The sequence below is a fragment of the Pelodiscus sinensis genome, chromosome 4 (assembly GCF_049634645.1).
Source record: "Pelodiscus sinensis isolate JC-2024 chromosome 4, ASM4963464v1, whole genome shotgun sequence".
NCBI lineage: Eukaryota > Metazoa > Chordata > Testudines > Trionychidae > Pelodiscus > Pelodiscus sinensis.
Genome location: NC_134714.1, coordinates 105,403,382 through 105,430,921, shown reverse-complemented (window position 1 = coordinate 105,430,921; position 27,540 = coordinate 105,403,382). Strand labels below are relative to the sequence as shown.

Here is a 27,540-nt window from a genome sequence, read left to right as displayed (position 1 = left end):
TTGATCTCATTGAGGTCTGGGGTGAGGCGTCAAACCTCCAGGATCACCGCACCAGAGGACAAAATGCTGACATGTGTGACCAGATGGCCACCATACTGGACCAGGTGTGCATAAAAATAAAAGAATTGTGGCAGAGCTACACTAAGGCCAGGGAACAAAGTTCCCGCTCTGGGGCAGCAACAGTGATGTTCTGCTTTTATTAGTGGCTCATTCTAGGAAGGGGACCAGTCACATGCCCCACGTCATCCACTCTGGCCAAGACACACCTGTCATGAGCCTCCATGAGGGCAGGGCCATGGAGGAGGATGACGGCAACAAGGAGAAGGAGCAGAGTAGCCAGACACCATGCCCACCAGCCATGAGTTCAGCATTTGCCTGGAGCTGGTCCTGCCCTTGCAGGATGTCTCCCAGGGCTCAGATGAACCCAGAGAAGGCGGTTCAGGTGAGTTACATCACTGTCCCTATAAACATGCGGGGGTAGACAGCAAGCTGCAAAAGAAAGTGCTCCTTGCTTGGCCTTTTCAGCCTGTGGATCAGGCAGCAGCCTGTGCACATGGGTACACATGGAACACCAGTCCAGAACACTCAGCCTCAGGACGCTCTCACACAGGAACCCCTCACTCCTTCATGCACAGGCCTGACTTATTCCGGACTCCATGGTGGGACACCTTTCCAAAACAAACCACTATTAAGGAGGCTGGGGTCTTAGGAAAACAGAGCAGTGCCGCTCATGGCACAGGCTCATGCTCATGCCTGCATTCTTGGGCAGCATCCAATCCCAGTCAAGTGCAGTGATGCAAAGGAGACTGATCCCCTGCATGGGAACCTGCTGAGAGAAGGAAGAGAAGAGGACCCCAGTAGCAGTCTCCCCAGAAAGCAGCCTCTCCCATTCGCACACACCTCCCCCAACACCATCCCTCTTTCCTTTAGTGGACAAGGATAGAAGTTCTCCCTCTGCAGGATGCCACCACTGCCAGACCTAGCGTGTGGAACACAGAAGAAAGCTGAGCTGCCCTGTTCCACCCCCCTTCCTCCGCCACAGGCTCCTGGCCTGGCTGGCACCTACTCATGTCTGCTTGTCCCTAGGACGTGGGGGTAGCAAGGCTCCTCTAAGACATCTGTGCCCCTGCTGGAAAATGCCCACTGTGTAGGTAGCAGATGACCTTGCTCAAAGCAACTGCCATCGTCTAAACTGAGACTTTCGGTGTCAGCTCAGAGATTAGGGTTAGGCTTCATACATAGTGTCTCTTGAGGGGACTGCTCTTGTCACTTTTTTCCCCCCACAACTGGACCAGCTGCAAGCATGGTGCATCCACCACCTGCTGCACCATCCTCCTGACCTTGTGAGCCACAGGCAAAGGTGACCCCAGGAGGATCTGGTGCAGGAACACTTTGAGCACCTCTGGTCCCTGAAAAGGAACTTCGAGAAGGAACGCCAGGAGCGCCAGGCTGACTGGGAGCTCAGACAGATGATCTGGGAGTAGACGTCACACCAGCATGAGGCCATGTGCTCCTCGATCACCACTACCATGGAGCACCTGGTTGTGGCTATCAAGCAGTCTACCAGCCACACCCCTACACTCACCCCTCTCAACTCCCAGCACCCACACACCCCTACTTCCTGCTAAAGTCCCTGCATCCACCCTAACTCTCAGCACCCATATCTGCCCCCCTGCCTTCTCCTAGCCCTCCCCTCCCCAGATCTCTGGGGCCCACAAACACCTTGCAGTGGGACCACCTGGGCAGCTGAAGCATCCTGAGGTACCTGAGGCAAGCACCAGTCCCAGCCCCATCCCTGAGCCTCTCCTCCCTTTTCCTCCTCCTCCCCCCAGGTTCATTCTCCAGTCCCTCTCTTGTTGTGTATTCCCAAATAAAAATAACAGAATTTTGTTTTTAATCAAACAAGTCTTCTTTATTTGGTTTGCAGGAAAAGGGGAAGCGGGGTGTAGGAGGAAAGACACACAGGGGTAACGCAGAGGCCCCTTGTGGGGAGGCCCAGGAGACAGTCTCACAGCTGGCCTTGGCTGTAACGCTACCTCAGGGCATCCCAGATGATCATAGCCCCCTGATGCATTCACAGAATTGCAGCGGTATGTGGCTACTCAAAAGCCCTGGCCAGCTGCTTAGCCTCTACCCCCCACTCTGGCAGGGAAGTCTTCCCCTTGTTCTTACATATACTGTAGAGAACACAGCAGGCCAACACCACCTGGGGGATGTTCCAGTTGCCGAGGTCTAGATGGGTGAGGAGACTCCTTGAGGCAGCAGAAGGCACTCTCCACAACTATGTGGCACCTGCTAAGCCTGTAGCTGAACGTCTCTTTCATAGAGCCCAGGTTTACTGTGTAGGGCTTCATCAGCCAGGGGAGCAAGCTGCACTGCCCACAATGCACATGGGCACATCAACATCCCCAACATAGATGGTGTAGTCAAGGAAAAAAAGTGCCAACGTGCATCCTTTGGAAAAGGCTGGAGTTCCTCGAGACGGTGTTGTGCACCTTCCCCGACCATCCAACGAAAATGTCCATGAACCAGCCCTTGTGGTCCAGGAGGGCCTGCAGCATGATTGAAAAGTACCCCTTCCCACTGATATAATTGGAAACCAAGTGGTCCGAGACCAGGATGGGGATGTAGGTGTTGCCAATGGGCCCCCTGCAGTTGGGGAAGCCCATAGTGGCAAAGCCAGTGACGATGGGGGTTGATGTTGCCCAGGGTGATGACCCTCCACAGCAGGATGGCCTTGATCACCTATAGATTCATAGGAACATAGAATCACAGGGTTGCAAGAGCCCTCAGGAGGTCACCAACTCTAAGCCCCTTCCCAAATCAGGACCAACCCCAACTAAACCATTCCAGGCAGTACTTTGCCAAGCTGAGACTGAAAAACCTCTAGGGATGGAGATTCCACCACCTCCCCAGGTAACCCATTCCAGTGTTTCACCACCTTCATAGTAAAATAGTAAGAGAGTCAAACCTGCATGAGCATGGCCCCAACCGTTGATCTCCCTACACCAAACTCATTTCCAATAATGCGGTAGCTATCCAGCGTGGCAAGCTTCCACAATGCAATGGTGATGTGATTCTGGAGGGGGATGGCAACTTTCCTGCAAGTGTCCCGTCTCTGGAAGGCAGGTGTGAGCCACTCTCAGTGCTCCAAGGTAGTGGCCATCCACATGCGGAAGTTCTGGGCCACTGATGGTCATCCCACCATTGCAGGACGATGCAGTCCCACCACTCGGAATTGGTCTCCCACCACCAGAAGCAGCGTTGCAAGGTATGCAGGAGAGGATGGAAGGGAACATGGTGCGCAAGGAATGCAGAGCCTGGATGAGAAGGTCCCTCATTCCAGGCTGGTCATTGTGCTCCTAAAGTACCACATAGGCAGTCTACATGAACTGCGCCACGAAGTACAGCAGGAGGTTAAAAAGCCTGGCACTGCTTTACAACACCTCCAGCTCCATGCTGAAAGTGCAATAGCATCTGCAAGGGCAACCAGAGCATGCAGCATGAGTTTGCTCTCCCTCAAGGGGGTAGGCAGTGGAGAAGAGGAGTGTGAGACATGGCGCTAGACAGGAGCCCCTTTAAGCATAAGTCTCAGCTATCCTCAGGAAGCAGCTACAGGAAGTGACTGCTCTCCTGATGCCCTCCCTATAGTGCTTCTGGGGGGCTTTAAATGAGATTCAGGTTCCAATCAGTGTAGACGTGCTATTTCGATATAATTCTGTGCTATTTCGATGGTACCTTGTAGCATGGATGTGCTATTTCAAAATAGTTATTTCAGGAGTTATTATTTTGAAATAATCTCGTAGTGTAGACATAGCCTTATTTATTCACCCATGTCAATTCTCACCATACATTACTATAGCTTCATCGTGGCCTCCCAAAAAAGTCAACTACAGCTAGACTCTAGCCTACTCAAAATACTTCAGGCATGTTTTCATCACCCATAAGCAATATTTGTTCTGAAAAATGCTAGTTCCACCATATCCTCTGCAAAACCCTTTTTCTATCTTCCAGCCCTCTATGGCAACATCCCCATCCTTGAAGGATTTAATCCCTCTACGCTTCCATTTTCTCTCTCGGTATTGCCTATGTTCTCCAAGTCCCTCAATGCCGCCTACCCTCGGGGAAAAAGCATCCTTTCCTGTTGCTAAGTACTCTGTCAACTCTTCCTCTTGCTCACCTATATTAAAATGCCACCTATGTGATGTTTTTACAGATTGTAAGCATTTCTTGAATCAGAACTTCTAGTGATAGGAATTAAAATACGGCCTTGTTCAAGCTGACTGTGAAACACACATAGTCACCAACATAAAAGCTGTACCACCTCACTGTGAAAACGTATTATCAAGCTTTCTGATGAAACACTAATTAAATACTTGCAATCTTAGTCCTATTAGATATTTACCATACAAGAATGCTAAGAAGCAGTTACTACTAAAAAAAAGAGGGAAATTGATGAGCTCATGCAAACATTTTATGAAGAATGTAGTAACAGTTTCATTCACTCACTGGATGGCACACATTTGATGCAAATCTTGCACACTTGGTGCCAACCATACACTCTTCTCTATTTACCCCTCAATAAAAACAACTTTAAATCCAAGATAGTGACCTATTAAGTATTGCCCACTTATTGACTCAATAATTTATTTTACAAGTATAATGACTGGGTCAGCTTTTTCCTTACAGATGACATATGCTGATATAATGAGGATAACAATAAATACTTCTTTTTCTTCACAATTCCAGGATCAACAGAGAGTACACAATGAAAGAAAAAAATTTTCTCTGTTTTCCCAGAACTAAACAGCTGGGAAGAATTGTTATAAACATGCCATTGGTAGCCCATGTCTGATGATGAGCTGATGGCCACATGGGAGTTTCCCACCCTGTGTACTTCCTGTAGTGTGAATAAGATAAAACATTTCAATAATATTTTTATCTTAAAAAAATCTGATTTTTATACGACAGCTGTAAAAACTTACATTAACAGTAAACCTATGGCGAATACTTACCATTTCTTAGACACACAAAATATTTTCAGGATATAGGGAGATGATTAAAAAAAGTACAAAGAAGAATGATTCACATGTCTTGCTAGGACAAATATTTTGTCTGGACTGACTATACAGATTCAAAGACTAGCAAAACACCACAAAACAATATCACAAAAATTTTTCCACTAATTATGAGTGTTTCCTATGGTCCATATTTATTCAATAAAAACAATATGCCCTTTTACTAAACAAGTTCTATTAATACATAAAAACTTAGCTGTTCATTTCTATTTCAGAGCAGGATACCACCCAAAAGGCCAATACACATCTACAGAAATATACATTACAAAGTACCTTTATATGACAGAGTGTGTGTGTGTGTCTAAGAAATACACACACACACACACACACACACACACACACACACACAATATGCATAGGTCACTTTGAGGTATCATTCCACAAGATCAGGCCTGCCAATGGAGAGGGAAGTTGCCCTGGGGCCAGGGGCTCTGGCCACAGGAGCCCCAGATCCTTTAAGTCGCCCTGGAGCACCGGGCCACACATTCTGGGCAGCAAGCTGCACTTCAAGCAACAGAGTCAGCTGCATTCATCTTTGCTACTTCCACACTTTCTGGGAGCACGAAGCTGGGAGCCCCCCAAAGACACACACTGCCCAAAGGCCCCGGAGGCTACCGGTTCTCCTGTACAAGTATATATGCCTCCTGTACTGTACAACTTTTGGGTAACTTTAATACAGGGGTGGGCAAAAGGCCTCCACAGGCCAGATCCAGCTCACCAAGAGGGCTGATCCAGCCCGCAGTGGCCCTACCGCTCCACAGCCTCCAGGCCAATCAGGCCTTCTAAGCGCCATGCGCTCCTGGCAGGGTGGGAGGAAACTTTGCGTGCCTCCCTGCCCCCAAACCCTGATTGGCCTGGGGAGGGGGGGCGGGCATGAAGTTTCCTCCACCCTGCCACTGCCTTGCGAAGAGCATGCAGCACTTAGAAGCCCCACATGATCCTGGAAGGGCAGGAGGAAACTTCGCACACTCCCCCACCCCCAAGCCCTGATTGGCCTGGGGGAAGAAGGGGAAGCACACAAAGTCTGCTCCCACCGCCAGGAGCATAGGCTCCTGGGGGAATCTTAGGGAAGGAGGGCAAAAGCGCTCCCCCACTCCCAGACCAATCATGGTCTGGGGGTGGGGAAGCAGGGAAGCATCCTGGCCCCGCCCCTTCTGCTTGAGGTCCTGCTCCAGGGCCACTTCAAAAATTTCTGAAGTGGCCCCGGCAAAAAATTATTGCCCACCCCGCTTAAATATATTAAGCATGTCCTTTTCAATCATTTTGCATCAAAATCCCTTTTCCCTGCCCATGATTCTTAATTTGGTCTGAGATCCATTCTTTCTGGAGTTTCACAAAAACTAACTCTCTGCACTGTGCTCTTTAATGGGGCTCAGCAAAGTTTCTCTGATATAAAAACACTAGTAACATGACAGTGAATCAGGATTTTCATCTCTTTCCAAAACTCAAAAAAATGTCTCCCTTGTCTTATTTTCTCTCCTTCTCTTGTTAGCTCTGTGAGACTGACCCTCAGTTGTTTTAAAATTACCACAGCTACATTAAACTAATGGAACTACAAATATTCCTGTAATGGCAGCTGGTGCCAATTTAACTCAGGATCACTGTGAATAACAACATGAATGGAAAATGCTATATGAAATCTGGCATAATATATTTAAAGGGAATAAAGTCAATATAGCTTTCAGGAAGTCCAGCTGAAAGTGGGACAACTTTACACACAAGGTGTCTCTCTCTACTTTGGACATCAAGTTGTTTTCCTCACTAAATTTTCACCGAAAATGACTTTTTAATCAAAGAAAAATATTTATACAACGATTTCTTTTTTTGCATTTTTGTCTTGTCCAATGGTCAACTCCTTGAACCAAATGCTATAAAAGTTCCATCAGGGATTGAAGGAGTGAAGACTGTTTAATTTAGTGAGTCTAGTGAAGACCCACCAAATAGAGCACAGACCACTCTCCAGTCAACTCTGGTACTTTACGCCAGACAAGAAAAATTAGGTAAGTCGACGGAAGAGTGTCTCCCATAGACACCTAAGGTACATCATCTCCAGCTAAGTTATTCACATAGCTAGAGTTGTGTACCTTAAGTCAACTTACGGTGATAATGTAGATGTAGCCTAAACTTTTGTTATTTTGAGCTTTATTAAGGGGGACAATAAACAGACAGACAAAAAGAAAACTGATCTGGCACTAAAAGAGAGATACAGCCACTCCCCGAGTTACGAACAAGTAATGGACCAACACTTGGTCCGTAACTCAAAGTGTTCATAACTCAGATCCCATTGAGTTACATAGCGACCACGCTGTTCATAAGTGCGGATCGCCGTTCATAAGTGCGGATCGCCGTTCATAACTCGGATCCGCATTTACGACCGCTTTGGTCGTAAGTGCAGATGGTCGTAAGTTGGGAAGCGGCTGTATTTAACATAAATAAATTTGCTCTACCTCAACAATCTTACCACAAAAATTAAGTTGCATTTCCCTTAACCAAAGGATTGAGTGAAATACTATAAATAGGTTGTCAACATTTTTAAGTCCTCCAGGCCCATAAATCACATTTGTGAGGAGCTTTGCATATACAGTAAACGTCCGATAATTCGGCACCTTTAGGACCCAGGGGGTGCCGAATTACCAGATATGCCGGACTATCGGAAGGGGGGGCTATGAGGGACCTGGGGTGGGGGGGAATGTCACCCCAGACCCCTCAAAGCCCCCCTTTCCCGGCTCTGCCCCAGGCGTCCCTGATTCAGCCGCTGCTGGTCAGTTTCAGCTGAATCAGGACACCTGGGGCAGAGCAGCTGGGGGGCTGCTGGGTTGGTCCCACAGCGCCGAGGAGCAGCGCTACTGGACCAACCCGGCAGCACCCCAGATTCTCTACCTTAGCTGTCCTCAAGTCAGCCGCTGCTGATACTGATCAGCGGCTGACTCCAGGAAGCCTGAGGCAGAGCTGTTCTGCCCCGGGCTTCCTGGTGTCATCCGCTGGTCAGTTTCAACAGCAGCTGAATCGGGACGCCTGGGACAGAGCAGCTAGGGCACTGCCGGGTTGGTCCCCGCAGCGTCGCACCTCGGCGCTACTGGACCAACCCAGCAGCCCCCCAGCTGCTCTGTCCCAGGTGTACCCAAGTCAGCTGCTGCTGAAACTGATCAGGGGCTGATTCCAGGAAGCCGGAGCAGAGCTGCTCTGCCTCGGGCTTCCTGGAGTCAGCCGCTGGTCAGTTTCAGCAGCAGCTGAATCAGGGACAGCTGGGGTGCTGCCAGGTTGGTCCCACAGCCCCCAGGGGCAGCGCTACGGGACCTACCCGGCAGCACTCCAGCTGCTCTGCCCCCGGCCTCCCCGACTCAGCCGCTGGTCAGTTTTAGCAGTGACTGAATCAGGGAAGCTGGGGGCAGAGCAGCTCCAATGGTCGGGCTGCCCGGAGCACTTCCAGGTTCCTGATGGTGCCAGACCATCAGGAGTGCCGGACCATCAGATGCCGGACCATTGGAGTTTTAGTGGTGAATAGTTGCTGTAATAGTTGCAAAGAATTTAGTGGTGAATAGTTGCTGTAATTGTTCTTTCAAACTTCGTTATTCATTTAATCAAGAAAAAATTTTTGCATTCCTGTCTTCAAAAATTGTTAGGGAGGTATAGATTCAGATTGCCAGAAAAGTAAAATTCATTTCTGGGTGTGGTCATTAACCAAATAACCCAAATGCAAAATTCTGAATTATTTTATAAAGTTTCCTCCTCAGATCTCTCTCAGAAAATCCCAACAAGGACAAGGTCTATAAAAAAAAAAAAAAAAAAAAAAAAGTCAAGTTTCAAAGACATGGTGAAAGGTGCAATGCAGAGCAAAAATATATTGCGGTTATGTTCTTCATACCTCTTATGATATACTAGCATGTTTAAACCAGCATTGATCAGGTCCCTAACTCAATTAAGAACTTGGAGCGGTTTGTGGAAAATAAAAGGAAAATATACATGATTTATTTAAATGATTGTATTTTTCAACAGTACAGTGTTATCTTTAAGCTAATTTTTATTTCAGATTTCTTAAAGGAATTGTTATAATTTTTTAGCTTAATTTTTTAAAATAGTTTTTAATGGGAATTCCATCAAGTGTATTTTTCGTTCATCCCTATAAACACTTATTATTTGCTATGTTTTAAAAAACAAAAAGGTATAGTCAATATGGTTTGTAATAACAGTTCTTTCTAGATTTCAAACCTTAAGCATTCATTTATCTACAGCAGAGCAGATCAATACTCCAACTTTCCCCATTTTATCTCTTTTATGTAAGGTTTATTAGTAACAATCCAATTACAAGTTCAGCCTATATTTTTATTTTTGGGAATGTGGAAGGTGCAGAAGTCAGGATGGGGGATCAGGATGTGACCGAGTCTTCCAAAAGCGATTAAACCTTCGGATCACTACCCCTTCCTGCTTCTCCATGAAGGAACTAACGATACGGCCAAGAATGACCTTGAGCAGGTCACAGCAGATTATGTAGCGCTGGGAAGAAGGATCAAGGAATTTGAAGCATAAATGGTGTTCTAGTCCATCCTTCCAGGTGAAGGAAAAGGTCCAGGTAGGTACTGTTGAATTGAGGAAATAAATGTGTGGTTGTGCAGGTAGTGTCGGAGAGAAGGCTTTGGTTTCTTCGACCATGGGACTCTGTTCCGGACACAAGGATTGTTAGGAAGAGATGGTATCCACCTAACCAAGAGAGGAAAGAGCATCTTCGCGGGCAGGCTTGCAAACCCAGTGAAGAGGCCTTTAAACTAGGTTCACTGAGGGATGATGACCAAAGCCCTGAGGTAAGTGAGCAAGTCAGATACGGAGAAGAAACACAAGGAGGCACGAGCAACCAAGGAGGACCTCTGACTCGAATGGAGAAGGTAGGGTGATCAACTGGCTATCTAAAGTGTTTGTACACAAATGCAAGAAGCCTGAAAAACAAACAGGAAGAATTAGAAGCCTTGGCCCAGTCAAAGAACTATGATTTGATTGGAATAACGGAGACTTGGTGGGATGACCTGCATGATGGGAGCACTGTCATGGAAGGGTATAAACTGTTCAGGAAGAACAGGCAGGGGAGAAAATGAGGATGAGTTGCATTGTATTTAAGAGAGCAGCATGATTGCTCAGAGCTCCAGTATTTAGAGGGAGAAAACACTGTTGAGTGTCTATGGGTCAAGTTAAAAGGTGGAAGCAACAGGAGTGATGTTGTGGTTGGTGTCTGCTATAGACCACCGGATCAGGTGGATGAAGTAGATGAGGCTTTCTACGGACAACTGAGAGAAGCTTCCATATCACAGGCCCTGGTTCTCATGGGGGACTTAAATAACCCTGACATCTGTTGGGAGACCAATACAGCAGTACATAGACAATCCAGGAAGTTTTTGGAGAATGTTGGTAATAACTTCTTGGTACAAGTACTGAAGGAACTGACCAGAGGCCATATGCAGCTTGACCTGCTGCTCACAAACAGGGAGGAACTAATAGAGGAAGTAGAGGTGGGTGACAACCTGGGAAGCAGTGATCATGAGATGGTAGATTTCAGGATCCTGACCAAAGGAAGAAAGGAGAGTAGCAAAACACACACTCTGGACTTCAGAAAAGCAGACATTGACTCCCTCAGAGAACTGATGAGCATAGAACCATAGAGCTGGAAGAGACCTCAGAAGGTCATCAAGTCCAGCCCCCTGCCTTAGGCAGGACCAATCCCAACTAAATCAACCCAGCCAGGGCTTTGTCAAGCCGAGACTTAAAAATCTCTAGGGATGGAGACTCCACTACCTCCCTAGGTAACACATTCCAGTGCTTCACCACTCTCCTAGTGAAATAGTTTTTCCTAATATCTAACCTGGACCTCTCCCATTGCAACTTGAGACCACTGTTCCTTGTTCTGCCATCCATCACTACTGAGAACAGCCTCTCTCCAGTCTCTTTGGAACCTCCCTTCAGGAAGTTGAAGGATGCTATCAAATCCCCCCTCACTCTTCGCTTCTGCAGACTAAACTGACCCAACTCCCTTAGCCTCTCCTCGTAGGTCATATGCTCAGCCCCCTAATCATTTTGGTTGCCCTCCGCTGGACCCTCTCCAATGCGTTCACATCCTTTTTGTAGTGAAGGGTCCAGAACTGGACACGATACTCCAGATGTGGCTTCACAAGAGCCGAATAAAGGGGAATAATCACTTCTCTGGATCTGCTGGCAATGCTCCTCCTAATGCAACCTAATATGCCATTAGCCTTCTTGACTACAAGGGCACACTGTTGACTCATCCAGCTTCTCATCCACTGTAATCACCAGGTCCTTTTCTGCAGAACTACAACTTAGCTGGTTGGCCCCCAGCCTGTAACTATGCTTGGGATTCTTCCGTCCCAAGTGCAGGACTCTTCACTTGTCCTTGTTGAACCTCATCAGATTTCTTGTGGGGCCAATCCTCTAATTTGTCTAAGTCACTCTGGACCCTATCTCTGCCCTTGAGTGCATCTACCTCTCCCCCTAGTTTAGTGTCATCTGCAAACTTGCTGAGGGTGCAATCCATCCCCTCATTCAGGTCATTAATAAAGATATTGAACAAAAGCAGTCCTTTGAGCAGGATTCCCTGGGATGCTTACATGAAGGGGAAAGGAGTCCAGGAGATTTGGCAGTATTTTAAAGAAGCCTTATTAAAGGCACAGGAAGAAACCAATCCGATGCACAGCAAGAAAAGCAAATATGGTAGGCGACCAGATTGGCATACCGGGGACATCCTTAGCGAGCTTAAACACAAAAAGGAAGCTTACAAGAAGTGGAAACTTGGACGGATGGCTAGGGAGGAGTATAAGTATATTACTTGAGAATGCAGGGGACTTACCAGGAAGGCAAATGCGCAATTGGAATTGCAGCTAGCAAGGAATGTGAAGGATAACAAGAAAGGTTTCTACAGGCATGTTAGCAAGAAGAAGGTGATCAGAGAGGGTGTGGGACCCTTACTGGATGAGGGAGGTAACCTAGTGACAGATGATGTGGGAAAAGCTGAAGTAATTAATTCTTTTTTGCCTGTATCTTCAGACAACGTCAACTCCCAGACAAATGCACTAGGCAACGCAGTATGGGATAGAAGTGGACAGCCCTTGGTGGGGAAAGAACAGATTGTGCTAGAAGAGATGCATAATGTTATTATGAACTACAGGTAATAACATGAGCATCCCGTAAATGGGTTTATTTGCATTTTGAAGGATTGTGGAAAGTCAAGCATACTAGGACTGATTCAATGACAGCCTTGTTTTGTGTCGTCAGTTATTAGATAGTTAATAATTTGCAGTTGAGAGAGTTATGCCTGTTTACATTAGGGATGTTAAAAAGCTTTTTTGGGGGGTGAAGGGTAGGGGAGGTAAATGTGTTACTACTGTGTGGGGAGCCAGCTTTTAAAGTCAGCTCCCCATGAGCACTGAACACCTTAATCAAAGATAACTGTATAAGTCAATTTAATCACAACTTTAAAAAGTACAAAAATAAATGAATACGTAATAGTCCAATTTAGACTTAACTAGACAAATATCATACTATAATAGTTAAGAAACAACACAATCAATGTTTTTTTTAAATGTTCCCTCTTGTAACACTCTAGTTTGGGTTGCTTAAAACTTTGTCAAACTTTAACCATTTGGATAGAAGTTCTCTCTGCTTGGTGCCTGACTGAAGCTTTTATTTAATGTCAGCTTCAACAGATCAGTCATTGCTGAGAATAAGAACAGAGAAAAAAAATGATATGGTCTTCTACATACTTAAAAAAAAAAAAGTCTAGTGACCTTTTGTCTGAAGTGATCTACTGTCCCCATATGTTGAGGAAGAGATTGAAATGTGGATGGGGCACAGGGGAAAGTAACCCTTATGCAATTGATGTATCTTTTTCCATCCCCATGAATATCCACCCATATTTGGCCAGGTAATAACCCTTTGGAAGGGAAGTTACAATTCACATATGCTCACTAGAGACTTCTTTAATTGTAACAGCTACAATCTCCAAAACTCTACCCTTAATGACCACATTGGGGTCTCAAACCACTTAATCCCAATCAGACTGTGCACATACCATCCCCACAGAATATGCTCCATCCCCTAACAGCTCCTTTATGACTAGACTGTGCATGCCCTATCCTCATCAAGCAAATGAACAAGACCTCAGAAGATCATCCTTGTTGTCATGATTATGAGGGTTAGCCAGCAGCCTGGGGATTAAGGAGTTAACTACACCTACCCAGGTGGAGTGACCAGTAGGAATGTAGGTCTCAGATCCCATACCAAACCCTTAAAACAATAAAGCCTAACAAACTACCTAAACTTTACCCTACTTACAGAAAATGAAGAATGGTGTCTTGGAGAGAGAGAGACATGCTTGTCCCTCTCCATAGCTGCAGAGAACTCTCTCAGAGAGACAAAGGAGAAAAGAAAGAAAAAAATCCAAATTTCTTTGTCCCAGTTTGCAAGTCCCACCTACATTCCTACTAATCACTCCACCTGGCTAGGTGTAGTTAACTCCTTAATCCCCAGGCTGCTGGCTAACCCTCATAATCATGACACTTGTATCTGCTGCCCCAGACTAAACACAGGACCAGGCAATTTAATGGGAAGCCTGTCTCTCAAGGACACGGACACACACACACACACACACACCCCCACTGGCATTCAGGTAGTTTGGAGGATGTGTAGGTTTGAAAGCAAAAGGGGCAAAAAAACAAGACCAGGGATATGGGGAAATACTAGATTGGAGACTGGGACAGACAAAAAGACTGGGACTTGAATAAGAAGCCTGTGAAGTAGAGATGGGGTAGACAAGGCACTGGGACAAGGAGCTAGGAATGGAGAAAAGACAGAGGGGCTACGTCTACACTGGCATGTTCTCACACAAAGACTCTTTTGCGGAAGAGTTCTTCTGGAAGAGTTTTTGCAGAAGAGAGCCTCTACACTGCCATGTGCTTTTGCACAAGAGATGTACTTTTGTGCAACAGTATCCATGCCAGTGTAGACGCTCTCTTGCGCAAGAAAGCTGTGATGGCCATTTTAACCATAGGGCTTTCCTGTGCAAGAAATTCATGTTGCCTGTCTACACTGGCCTCTTCTGGAAGAGCTCTTGTGCAAAGGGGCTTCTTCCTGAGCGGGAGCATCAAAGTTCTCACGCAAGAAGCCCTGATTTTATACATTAGAACATCAGTTTACTTGCGCAAGAACATGCAGCCAGTGTAGACAGGCAGCAAGATTTTGCACTAGAGCGGCCGCTTTTGCGCGAGATCGCACCAGTGTAGACACAGCCCCCAGGTAGATGAGGATGGGAAAGAAGGTGTTAAGCTAGGCAAAATAGGCAAAGGACATGTCCCACCAAATGCTGGAATGGAGCCCCCAAGAGTTTTAAGTTTCCATTCCTCCCGGTCAGCAAATATCTGTGAAATGCACTGGCAAAATGTATCTCACCCCCTCCTTTGCTGTTGAAGACAACAACTGACAACTGCTATCAGTTACTTCATTAGCTCAAGTGGCAAAGGTCTGAAGAGTGGAACTGCTGTACCTGTAGAGGCACAAGTGAATGAAACACCTGATTGTGAACCACTTATTATGGTGATGCTAAATGTGCTGGGGAAAACTTCAGGGCAACTAGGGGAAGAGATCTTTGCCTGCAGATAGCGGCTGACTGTCTTCCAATTGTTTTGCAGTCTTTTGCCATGAAAGTTTATAAATATTTTCACATTTACACTGTTTGCATTGAAGAACTGAAAGACTTCTGCTGATTTGTCAACCTTGAGTATTTTAAATTGCTAGAGCAAGGCAGCACATCATTCCTTTCCCTTGGATCTGCACTAGGCAGCATTTTATTGATTTTTGACAGGCACAAGGCATATTGTGGGAAAATTAAGGAACAAGAATTTTACATGTTGAATTTTTATTCAGCATCTCTGGAGTAGTTGGAACATCGGGAACCTGCCTTTGAGTGCACAGAAAAGCTTGAGTGGGGGGTTTATTGGGGCCACCCATGGTGGCAAGAGCAGCACTGCTCCAGCTGCAGCTCCTCCTGGAGGGTGTGCGGGTACAGTGGCTCATCCCAGGTTTTCAATATCGAATCAGACCCCCTCCCTCTCCATGTTATGGAAAGCAATAGAAGTTCAGGCACAACTTGTTTTCCTGGTACAACCACACCCTCACCTTGCTTTAAGTTAGGATAAGAGGAAGCTGCATATCAAATTTAGTCATCCTAGCCAGGGATGTTAATTTGAATTTAATCAACTAGTCCATGTCAATTAGTCAATAAGCGGGGGAGCCGTAGCAGATGCACATTTCTAAAATATATAGACAGATAATAATGCAGTGTTTCTTTTACTGGATCTTTAGTCAACCATGTTATTTTGAACATTTGTACTTGCACAGTTCTGATTGACTGCTGTTGAACTCACTTAAATCAGAGAAATATTAGCAGGTGTCCCATATTTGGAATAGAGAAATATGGCCACCCTAATCATATTGGTATTTTAAATTCATGTAAATGAAGAACCAGAGAAGTATAATTATCTTCACTAATTTTATATGAAGACAGTAGCCTTATCATATTGTAGGAGTTAAAATGCAAATCACCATTGTTTCCTACTGAAAAACATGTTTGTTATTACAGAAGTCCCAGTGCTTTAACAGTTTTCAAACTTACACAATAAAATGAACTGGCCAAAAAGAGAAGAGGACAATGAGTCAAGGAGAAATATTTTGGTTAGATATAAAACTGCAATATGTTAATTCAAAACTTCCACAGAATAAAAGAAAGCAATTATTTCTCTTTTGCAATTTAGTCTTATAATATCCCTGAAGATATAAAACACTCAGTATCTTCACTATACTAAACAATTTCACTGTTTTTTCATTCCAGGACAAGTTAAACTAGTTTCTGGACATATATGCTCAATAAGCAGGATATGAAATTTTAAACTGAATAGAAACATTTCCCTGTTAAATAAATACATTCTTCTTGCTATTTTGAATATTAAAGGGAGATCCAGTGGATAGACTTTAAAAACCAAGTTTTGAAGAATGTCAGAACCTGAACATTGCAAGAAGTCATAATTTCACTTTCAGGATTGCAGCATTTTCTTTAATTATTAATTAGTGATTCAGAGCAACCACTTTAAACTACAAGGAACAGCTTTAAAAAGTTAAATATTGCTAGCAAATCTCCAAATATTAGTTTCCAGAGACTAGAGAAGGTCAACAGAAAAGAACACACACATTTCTGGTTTGCCTTAATGCTCTACATCAGTGGTTCCCAATCCTTTCAAGCACACACTTTTCAATCTATTAAGATTTTACAGACCCCTCCCCCCCAGACAATAGAGCTGTTTTCAAGCATTCCATTATTTGATAATCATTTGAAATGTATAATAGTTCATGTTATCTAAACAAATATAGTAGTATTGAGATACAGTATAGTATAGTAGATTATAGTAGTATAATACAGCGTGTCCACATCAAAATGTAACAACTTTGAGGTGCCATATATTTTTATTGAATAAAACTGCATTGGATCCACAGACCCATTTTTGCTAGTGGCCCAACTAAACCCTTTCCGCCACTAATAGCTTTTTAACAGGTACAGTGGGGGTGACATATTCAAAACAGAGAAAAAAATGGTAAAAAGTGACTGACCCATTGATAAGTGGACTTCAGAGAACAGTCGCAGCTTGTCAGCTTCAGTGTGGGCTAAGTGACATGCATACCGCAGGACATGGAGCTTCTCAGCTCCCATTGGCTGCCGTTTGCCTGTGCTACTTCCTCAGCTCCAGTACCCTCTGTCACCAGCAGCGAGGGGGCTCTCGTGGCCAAAGGGAGCTCTGGAGCTGCCAGCTCCTCAAGGATGGAATTTCAGGAGGGTAGGGGGCAAGGGCACAACTTCAGGAGCATGTGGCAGCAGCCATGCGCGCTGGGTCACGGCTTGTTTTTGATCCTGCTCCCCAGACACTAAGGGAGTGAGGGGAAAGTGCTTGCATCCCGTGCATGCCTCTCACACACCAGCCAGGTGTGAGAGGTATGTATGGCATGCAAGCACAGTCTCCTCACTCCCTTAGCTTCTGGAGAACGGGATCAAAAGCAATCTGTGTCCCGGTGTGTGCAGTTGCTGCTCTGCCTCCCATCATGCACTTCAGGAGTAGCAGGAAGAAGAAAAGTAAGGACCGCAGTGGGCCCAATCCTTAATTTTAAAAACTTTCTGTGGACCACAGGTTGAGAACCACTGCTCTACATAACAGCGGATTATATTTTAGCAAAGATTACACTACTCATGTGACAACTTCCTGCTACAAACTTCATTGTTCCTATACACCAAGTGACTGATAGCTATCATGTGTGATTACTAAAGTCTTATCCCAGGTATAATACTGAGTATCTGCATTCTGATTTAGCTCAGAGAGCAGATTTTGTGCTCAGATGAAGTACTAAAGCTCCTTGCCACAAAAAGGATAGATTTTATTTTGCTGTCATTTTCTTTGTTTTAAGGGTATTGTACTGTTGTGCTAGACATCAAGTAGTCATTCAGCTGTGGCACAAATGGGAGAGTTGGGTAACAGTCTGATTTCCTACACTCTTCCAACTTCAGTAAATTTCTGAGGAGGGATAGGTTTATTTAAAAGAGGGAAAAGTGACTTCCCTTGATTTGTGGGGCAGCACAACAGAATGTCTGTCCAGTAATCCATGTGATACTACTTTAAATATGAAAAAGATTACTTAGCACTAGGGATGTTAAAATGCACATCAGTAACTGTGTAACCACTGAAAATGTTAGTGTTCACATGGTTACACGGGGGCAGCAATAGGCTCCTCAGAAGCTGATGCACATGGGGAGCCAACATGAAGATTTACACATTCCAGGAGCCTGCATGTAATCATGAAAGTTAACCGATGAGCTAACTGTGTACACTATTACACTTTCAAAGTCCTACTTATCACTCATTTTGAAGTTATATATCAGTTACAATATTTGTAATGTTTTAACTGAATAGGACACAATATTATCCTTTTGTTTCTAGGCAAACTCTGACCATAGGAAAGTTAACAATCAAAACAAAAACATTACACCTTCAGAATTTCTTCTGTCTACTTCATTGCATGCTCTCTTATCTAGTATCATAATCTAACAAGATGTGAAGTTAGGTAAGAAAGTGGTCTCTATACAACAAACAAGATTAGATAATTTTGTAAGTGAAGGTGCAAGCTGACATAGTATGAACTATCACTTATCACATTATATTTTACTAATCATTGTAAAACTTAAAAATTAAGTATTCAATCCTTATTCCTTTCATTATAAACAGAACCACTGAACACAATGAGCAAGAGTAACGCAGACTAATGGATGCTTAGTTTTAGAAAAAATATTTACAAAAAAGGATTCTCTTTGTTTTGGCAGGTTTTAGAGTTTATTTTGTTGTATACATTACTGCATCTCAGTTATATGCACATTTTTATTCTAGTGTTTCAATTAAAGAGAAAAAATGGGGGGCATATGTGCAGATTACACATGCCTAATATTTAGTTTTCTTTCTTTTCTTTCTTTCTTTGACAATACCATTTTGTTTCTGCTTTGGGAAAGCAACAAAATCTTGGCTCACTCTCTCTTCTGAATAAGGCCATATGTAAATTCCAACAATCAATTTTCATTAGGATTCCAGTAAAAATTAAAACAAAACAAAAAAAAAGAAGATGCATGTTTTCTCATGCTCTTATGTGATCTTTGCAAACATCTGTGCACTTCCCCAAATCCCATCAACATTCCATTAGCAAACACATTATATGGGAATTCTTGTTACAAAACACATCAAACACTTCAAAACCCATGGAAAAAAGTCACAGAATGCACATGAAGTGGTGTTTTTTGATTCACAGGGCCTACATTTTCCAACTGCTACATTTTTTGCAACAACATCTCAACATATGCCACCTTTTAGACCATTTTGGTAGCAACTCCCCATTATACTGATGGGTTGGATAAAAAAAAAAATCTCCTCTGTCACAGTAAGAGCCCACAGAAGCCTTAGTTGCAATGGACCTCATCTTGCATTCCCTGTGCACTCAAAAAATTTTTGAAGTCACTGATAATTCTGGGTGTGTAGGGGATGCAGCAGTGCAAAGTGAAGTAAGCGTTTAATGTGACAAAAATGAGAGATTCAGATTTAATACATGTAGCTCTATGTTTGTTAGTAAGTAACTAACAATTATAGAACTAAATGCATTAAATCTGATTCCTTCTGTTTTGTCATTAAATGTTTGCTTATTTCACTTTCCCACAAGAGCTGCTGTTGCAGCATCCTGTCACACCTAAAATTATCAGTGACTTCAAAGGAAATTTTGAGGGTACAAGGAATGCAAGCTCAATTCCGTTGTACAAGGATTCCCATCTGGATATATGGGCTCTTAATATTCACACAGAGTACCACCAAGATAAGTAGGACTTGTCCGGAACACAAAGATGTATATGCATGAATTCAATTGTAGAAACGACAATATAGTAATCATAGGACAAGTCCACAAAAATAAGTTTCCTTCTTGAAATTTTCACCAATTACTAAGTGTGCACACACAGGAAGTCACATACTTACTAGTAGAGAAGTTGTAAGAGGTTCTATACAACACCTATAAAAATAATTCTGTTATTTAAGGCCGCTAGATTGTATAACTCAATATTATAAAGCATAAAGACATCCGTTAATAAGCAACTGTACAGACACTCTCTCCCACTAAAAGCCACAGCCCAATTCCATCTGATCAGACACTGGTACAATGACCTACTAATTTCAGCACGCATCTATCTAAAAGCGCACCTGTACTCAGTCAAATGTAGAATCAGGATCCAAACATTTCAATACTTGCCATGGATTTTTTAAACTGGTGCAGAATTAGATAGCATGTTATATCTGCCAATCTGTGTCAGTGAATATCTGCTATAGTTTCAACTAACAAAGGCTGAAAAATCAAATCAAAAGCAGCTAGCTTAATCTACCATGTGTGACAAACACTTATGGCAGCTCCAAATCAATCCTGGGCACACTATCAGGGTGACATAGGGAAGCTTATAATGTAACAGCTTTATCAATTTCATGAATCAACACAGGATTTAAAAATCAACAGGATTGTCAATACAGCATCTTTTTACCAGCATTAAAATCATTTTATAGTAAGTGTAAGGAAAATAAGTTATTATAGAAGCTACACTAATTTTAAATGAAACATTGCTTCTTTGGGGATTACAATGAAAATAAATCCTACGAGGAAGTAAAAACCAACAGTAAACTCCAAACGTCATTTGCCAGACACAGCCCTTAAATATTCAAATGTATAATTCTGAAACATCCAATAATAAATTAAATGGGAAAATTGTCAGCATGTGTTTGTTATGAATAAAGTGTCAGACAAAATAGATTTGTCTTTGTAACATGAAATATAGCCTTGCCATTAGGGGAAATTTCAGTTGATTTTTCTACTGTGGGTATATCCACTCATTTCTTCTTGCCTAAATTCACTTCCAGAGTTGGGATAACCCTTCCCCAATTCATCAGAGTGCTAGGAGGATAAATTGGTTAGTATCTGTGTGGCACTCAGACACTAAATTGGGGAGAGCTATGTAAAACAGAAACAATAATAAATAAAAAAACCTAATTTCTATTATGTGTGTGTGTGAGAGAGAGAGAGAGAGAGAGACCTGAAGCACCTTAGAGACTAACAAATGGCATTTTTCTCCTTTTTTTCAAAAGCATTTAAAAATATCTATTGGATCAGGTGTTGTAACACTGATGTTCAGAGTATTTTCTACCAATAGGAACTACAGAAATGGTTTCTTAAACTATATTAAATGTTTTTAATTATTTTTAAATTGTATAGTGAGTATTTAAAACCATTTAGATTAAGTAGCGTAAAAGGTTTTTTTCCATTTAAGTTAAATACAAACATTTTACACTTAAATTAGATTTTTAACCGATCAAAGCAAATGCCTTTTTAAAAGAGAAACTAACAAGAAAAATGTCTACACACAAGTTTATTTAAACCATCAAGGATAATTACAAGTTTCTTACAGAAATATTTTGGGCCTACCTATTTCATGTAGAAGGAAATGGAATAAATACACCAAAACAACTTCAGAATTTTACAAAAGAAAAAAACAGTCTGCATACTCTGCATATTATGAAATTGCATGTGGGGGTGAAGGAATTTAGAACACTGTGTTGCATAGTCTGCTGGAGAATGTTGTTTTCTCTCAAACATTTTGAACAGTAGGTGTTAAAACCGCAGCAAACCCTAACTTTTGATTACTCTGTCTAAACTATTTCAAGTATCAGAGGGGTAGCCGTGTTAGTCTGAATCTGCAAAAGCGACGAGGAGTCCTGTGGCACCTTATAGACTAACTGAAGTGTAGGAGCATAAGCTTTCGTGGGCAAAGACCCACTTCGTCAGATGCATGTAGAGGAAATTTCCAGAGGCAGGTATAAATATGCAGGCCAGGATCAGGCTGGAGATGACGAGGTGGATCCAATCAAGGAGGATGAGATGAGGCCCACTTCTAGCAGCTGATCTGGAGGTGTGAATTCCAAGAGAGCAGAAGCTGCTTTTGTAGTTAGCAAGCCATTCACAGTCTTTGTTTAATCCAGAGTTGATTGTGTTGACTGTCCTGTTTGGCCGATGTATATAGCAGTGGGGCATTGTTGGCACATGATGGCATATATTACGTTGGTGGATGTGCAGGACATTGTCACTGGTACATTCTCCTGCACATCCACCAACGTAATATATGCCATCATGTGCCAACAATGCCCCACTGCTATATACATCGGCCAAACAGGACAGTCCCTACGTAAAAGAATCAATGGATACAAATCTGATATTAGGAATGGCAACATACAAAAACCTGTAGGGGAACACTTCAGTCTTCCTGGACACACAATTGCAGATCTAAAAGTAGCCATCCTGCAGCAAAAAAACTTCAGGACCAGACTTCAAAGAGAAACTGCTGAGCTACAGTTCATCTTTAAGTTTGACACAATCAACTCTGGATTAAACAAAGACTGTGAATGGCTTGCTAACTACAAAAGCAGCTTCTGCTCTCTTGAAATTCACACCTCCAGATCAGCTGCTAGAAGTGGGCCTCATCTCATCCTCCTTGATTGGATCCACCTCGTCATCTCCAGCCTGATCCTGGCCTGCATATTTATACCTGCCTCTGGAAATTTCCTCTACATGCATCTGACGAAGTGGGTCTTTGCCCACGAAAGCTTATGCTCCTACACTTCAGTTAGTCTATAAGGTGCCACAGGACTCCTCGTCGCTTAAACTATTTCAGGAGACAAACTCTTCAGATTAAGGCCCCATCCTGGAAACGCTTATGCACATTTAGAACTTCACACAAGGTAGCAGTCCAGAAGTCAATAAGATGTGAACGGAATAATGCATATGCTTAAGTGTTTGAACACTCAGGTTTTACAGATATTTGTCCAAGTTTGATCAGTCAATTTACTTCATATAGCAAATATATCAAAGTTGACAGCATCCCTTTAGTAAAAAGCAATCTATATCTTGTATCTTCCACTCTATTGCCCTTTGCTTCTTGCACCCTATTTTCACTTCACAGTGCTTTGTAAATCTATAATTTCACATTGGGATTAGAAAAGACGATATATATGTTATAATGGAAGGACCCAATTATGGTGTGAATTCTAGAAAGGACACCAAATCTTTTATTGACAGATTTTTATATAAGCCTTTCAATCTTATACATATGATTAATAGATTTTATTTGTATGTTAAAGAAAAAAGATGCTAATCTCTTACTATGTATATTTTGAAAATACATAAAATAAACTATGGATTAAGTACTACCTTTAGAGAATCTATTAATACAGACTCAAATACAAGATTTAAATAGGGTTTGTTAGATGTGGCTTTGGGTATTTAAAAAAACACTTAATCATTTAAAATCCATCTTAATTACAATAGCTTATTAAATGATCGCCCTAAAGTATCCACTGAAAGGCAAGTCTGTATGTATTTGTGTACCAGTGGACAACTGAATTGAAAGTGTAAAATACTGCAGTATAAAAGTTGAAAGCTCCTTCAGCAATATCCATAAACAAGTGATGTCATGTCATTATTGACAAATATGATAGAGAGAAAAATATATATTTCATTTAATTAGCAAAATATGATTTTTCTTTGCCTGCAAGGTTGTACACAGAACATAACTAATGTTTCTCCCTGTCTTCTGACCAGAGGGAAGCAAAAACATCTTTGTTGTGACAATTCTATAACAGATGCAACCTAACAGAGTCTACAAAATTCCATATTGTCATCTGCACTATATCAGCAATGGCATTCCAGCAAGTGATAACTAACAATTGTTTGTCCCCAAACAAGGACAATAAACCCAGTCGTTTTCCGGGGAGATCCCTGTTGACTTAGCCAACTTTCTTTTAGTATTATCTTTACTATTCTGCTAAACAAAACATTTAACACACAACACACACACACACACACACACACGCGCACACACACACACACAGAGGTAGGAGAAAGGAACAATAAAAATATTATTCCTTACAGTGAATACACCTCATAAAATAACAAACAAGAATTCTATCTGGGGATTCAGGTTAAGCTAACATTTTTAATAAATGTTGTTAAAAATGGCTGTTTTAATAAACAAAAGCTAATATATTTGTTAGTCTCTAAGGTGCCAAAGGACTACACGTTTTTAAAGATACAGACTAACACAGCTACCCCTCTGATGGTTTATATGATGAAAATTATGAGCCATTTAAAGTCTCTTTTTCATAATTTCCCTCATCCAAATGATCAAGATGGCTTCTATATAGCACAAAAGCCTGCATCCACTATGTGAAATTAGTGCCGGGATCAGACCTCTTCCTAGTCCTGACAATGACCATTCCCCTGCGTCATTCATGATTAGCTCAGGATATGACAGGAGCTTGGGGGGGGGGGGGGGGTTACTGGTGTATTTCTATTTTCACTGACAGACTGCGATAGCCACTCCGCACGTGTCCGTGCTCTGGGAAGGTTCTGAGGCAAACCTGCCTGCCTGGCTCCGCCGGAGGAGAAGAATCCCCCATCCCGCCACTGGCAAGCCACGAACCCCCTTCATGAAAGCAACCGCCTGACTCCACCAACCACCTGCACAAAAACTGTAGCGTTGCCCGCCAGTTCGCCCCTCTCCCCCAACAGCCTCTGGCACGCGCGGCCCCACCGCCTCCTCTCCTGGGTGCCAGCGTGACAGCAGGGCTGGCAAGGGAGGCCAGCCCCGCGCGGGGCGGCAGCGTTACACACCGCCACACCTACCTGGCTTCTCGTGGCCATAGCCCACCACAATGAAATAGTCAGCCAGCCTAGCCATGGCCGAGCCGGGCCCGCCTCGGCCCCCGCCACTACTGAGGCTCTGTTGCCGCTCGGACGCTCAGCATCCTGCCCCCTGCTCCAACAAGAGCAGCACCTCAGCCATGTTGGACGCCCAGGCGCATTATGCGCCTGCGCGCTACCTCAGCCGCTGTGCTATGACCCGGCCTGGGCTGGGCGTGGGCTGCGGGGTTTACAGTTCGCACGCGGCGCGGTGCTGCGGGGCTCTGTTGAGGCTATTGTCAATTTCACACAGGCTGTGGCGGGGTGCAGCGGCTTCCCACCCTGTTTGCATTTGCGAGTACACGCGGCACGAGCAGACCAGTGCATATGTAAAGCTCTCTCCCAAAATAAACGTGCTTGGTCTCGGCGCTTGAACTTGAGCTTGGCTTCTTCCTATTTCAAAGGGTTGCAGGCAGGTAGTTTACCCGTGCACTTCTAGTGCATGCAAAACCAGTCATGTCTCTCTCCAAAATTCCCACCCAAAGATTATGCTCCATAATCTGATAAAGACTGCAACAAGACAACATTGTTCTTTCCTCCTATTTATATTTATTGACGCATTTTTAGTTTAGCTCATGAAAACTACAAAAAAGGTAGCTAAGGGTCTTTCTAAAATATCCTCCCTGACCGAATTCAACACCTAAATATGGGGTTCGGATTTTTTTCTGTTATGAAATGTGCAGTGAAGCACATCGTCCTCTTTGTTTTATATAATATTTTGCAGATGCATGTATAAATTCAGTCTATGCCAAATAAACGCCTTAATAGGAACTATCACAGTATTGCCTTAAAATAGCCTCCCTGAGTAGCTTCTCAAGAATGGAATTTATAGTGACTATGAATTTCCAGGAAGTTTCCTGTTTACATTTTCTTTTGGATGTTAGGAACATGCAACAGTGCGGCAGGAAGCAAGCTTTCCTTAACTGAGTGCAGTTATAATGGCACAGCATTCACCAAGACCTTTAAGTTTTTTCTAGTAACTATATGACTGTTATGCTTAAACTGACTTATCTCTAGCAATAAAGTCAGCAGGGAAATCTGGGAGAAAGTCTGTGTGTATAAGAGAGAAAGGCTATGTCTACACTGCAGAGTTTTTCCAGGATACCAAACTCTGCTGCGTCCAGGGAATGCATCTGCTTTTCCGAATTTTTTTTCGGAAGAGCACACACGCTTTTTTGGCATCCCTGTAAACTTTGTTTTATGAGGAAGAAGGGATGTTCCAAAAAGGGGGGGGGGGCTCTGACATTTGGCCCGGTGTAGATGGGCCAACTGTCAGAAAAGCCTCTTCCGAAAAAAGAAGTAGAAAAGTTTTTCTAGAAGAACAGTGCAGTATAGACATAGCCAGAGAGAGAGAGAGAGAGAGGGGAAGAGAGGGTACGTATACTCAGCAACATTATTTTGAAATAACAGTCCGTGTGTACACAACAGGCCGTTATTTCAAAATAATGGCCAAAATACTGTCAAGCTGGAGGACTTCTTACTCCAACTCCTGTAACCCTCATTCCACAAGGAGTAAGGGAAATCGTAGGAGGAGTGCTTTATTTCAGAATAAGTACTGTGTAGACACTCCCAATTTCGAGATAAGCTATTTCAAAATAAGCTACACAATTGATGTTGCTCAATTTGTGTAGCTTATTTGGAGTTAAACCCAGTTGTGTAGATGCTCCCAGAGAAAGAGAAAGAGAAAGAGAAAGAGAGAACAGGCTGCCTGACTAGGCCTGGCCTAAATGCTATTAACCATATTGGATTGAAATCTTGATGTACCCTGAAATCCTGTTTCCGTACATATTTATTAACAGGTTTTCCAACTGTGCTTTCCTCTCCCACATATGTCACTTTCCATGTGGAGTACAGCTTAGGCACTAGCACCCAAGGAGGAAAAAATCAAGTAGTTATCACTTTAAATCCTCATCAGGAAGGTGTGACTCATGGGCAGTATCTCTTTAATTTAATATTTTTGATCTTCTGCTTACCCATTTCTGTGACACCTTAGCAAAATGCTATTCTTCAAGAGCCTACAGAGCTCATTTACTGTTAAGTGGAAGATTCCAGGATGCTATTTATAGTGTGTAAGTAGGACTGACAACTTTTGATCTTACCCCAAAGCCTAATTGGCCTACTGGGTGATGCAAAGATTTTGCTGAAATGTAGTGTGTCTGACAAGACATTGCTTGATTAACTGGTTGAGTGTATGCCCAAAATAGGCATGTTCAACAGCAGGATAGTTGGATCTGCAGCAGTAAGTGATATGAATCATTGTTCAGTTCAGTTACGTTACCACTGGATTTATTTCTAATCACACCACCATAAATCAGAATATGGAATACAGTAACAAACATATTTTATTTATGAACTTTATTTTCATATGTCAGATATTGAATAACTACACTTTACATTCAGAAGAGGTATAATTAGAAGCAACACTTTTCTAATATAGAACACAATTGTATGGATGATTAAAATCCTCCTGCTTGTTTACTTTCCAGCAGAGGGCAGCAGCTTATATTATTTATGGCAATTAATCATTCCAATATCATGTAGCAAGATTTAGACTTAATAAAATGCAGTGTAAGTGTCAGTAAAAAAGACAACAGTATAAGACGAATCTGTAATATTACATAACTTCTTAGAGAAAAAGAACTTTTGGGGATCTGATTAGATTATTTTGCTTCTCCCTGAGCATTAGAGAAGCAAGAAAAAATTTAAATGATACATTTTAAAAGTAGCGTGCAAGATTTTAGCAGTATCGTCCTCATGGATTTTAATGACTGAAACCAAAAGAGCTGTTTAAAAAATGTAGGGATAAAAAGTCTTAAAATAGTATCCTTTTACTAGTTTGAGATCTTTGGAAGAAAAATATTGCTGAAATAGCAAAAAAGGTATGCTTTAGTTAATCAATCATCTGTGTGAATTGGGATCAATGAGTCCCCACTAAAGTGAAACACAGCAATTGTTTGACCATGCTCAACAAGAATACAGAGCAGCTTTCAACAGTGACAGAATAGTATTCTGTACAATTGAAACTGCAGGGGAAGCTCATACAGACAGAATATAATCACCAAGT

General features: G+C 42.8%; 1 protein-coding gene across 6 annotated transcripts in view; it reads right to left on the bottom strand.

Moving 5' to 3' along the window:
- SBF2 (SET binding factor 2) overlaps positions 1–24,624 on the bottom strand; it is a 651,649-nt gene extending 627,025 nt beyond the window's left edge. For 3 of the 6 annotated variants that reach the window (XM_006129312.4, XM_006129314.4, XM_006129313.4), the window contains exon 1: positions 24,420–24,623. In XM_006129312.4, the coding sequence (XP_006129374.1) occupies positions 24,420–24,474 (55 nt within the window). In that variant the 5' untranslated portion in view covers positions 24,475–24,623. Of the gene's footprint in view, positions 1–24,419 lie in introns of all 6 variants that reach the window. The other 3 variants (XM_006129315.4, XM_025187865.2, XM_006129316.4) reach the window with 2 other exon arrangements.
- Positions 24,625–27,540: the final 2,916 nt, after the last annotated feature.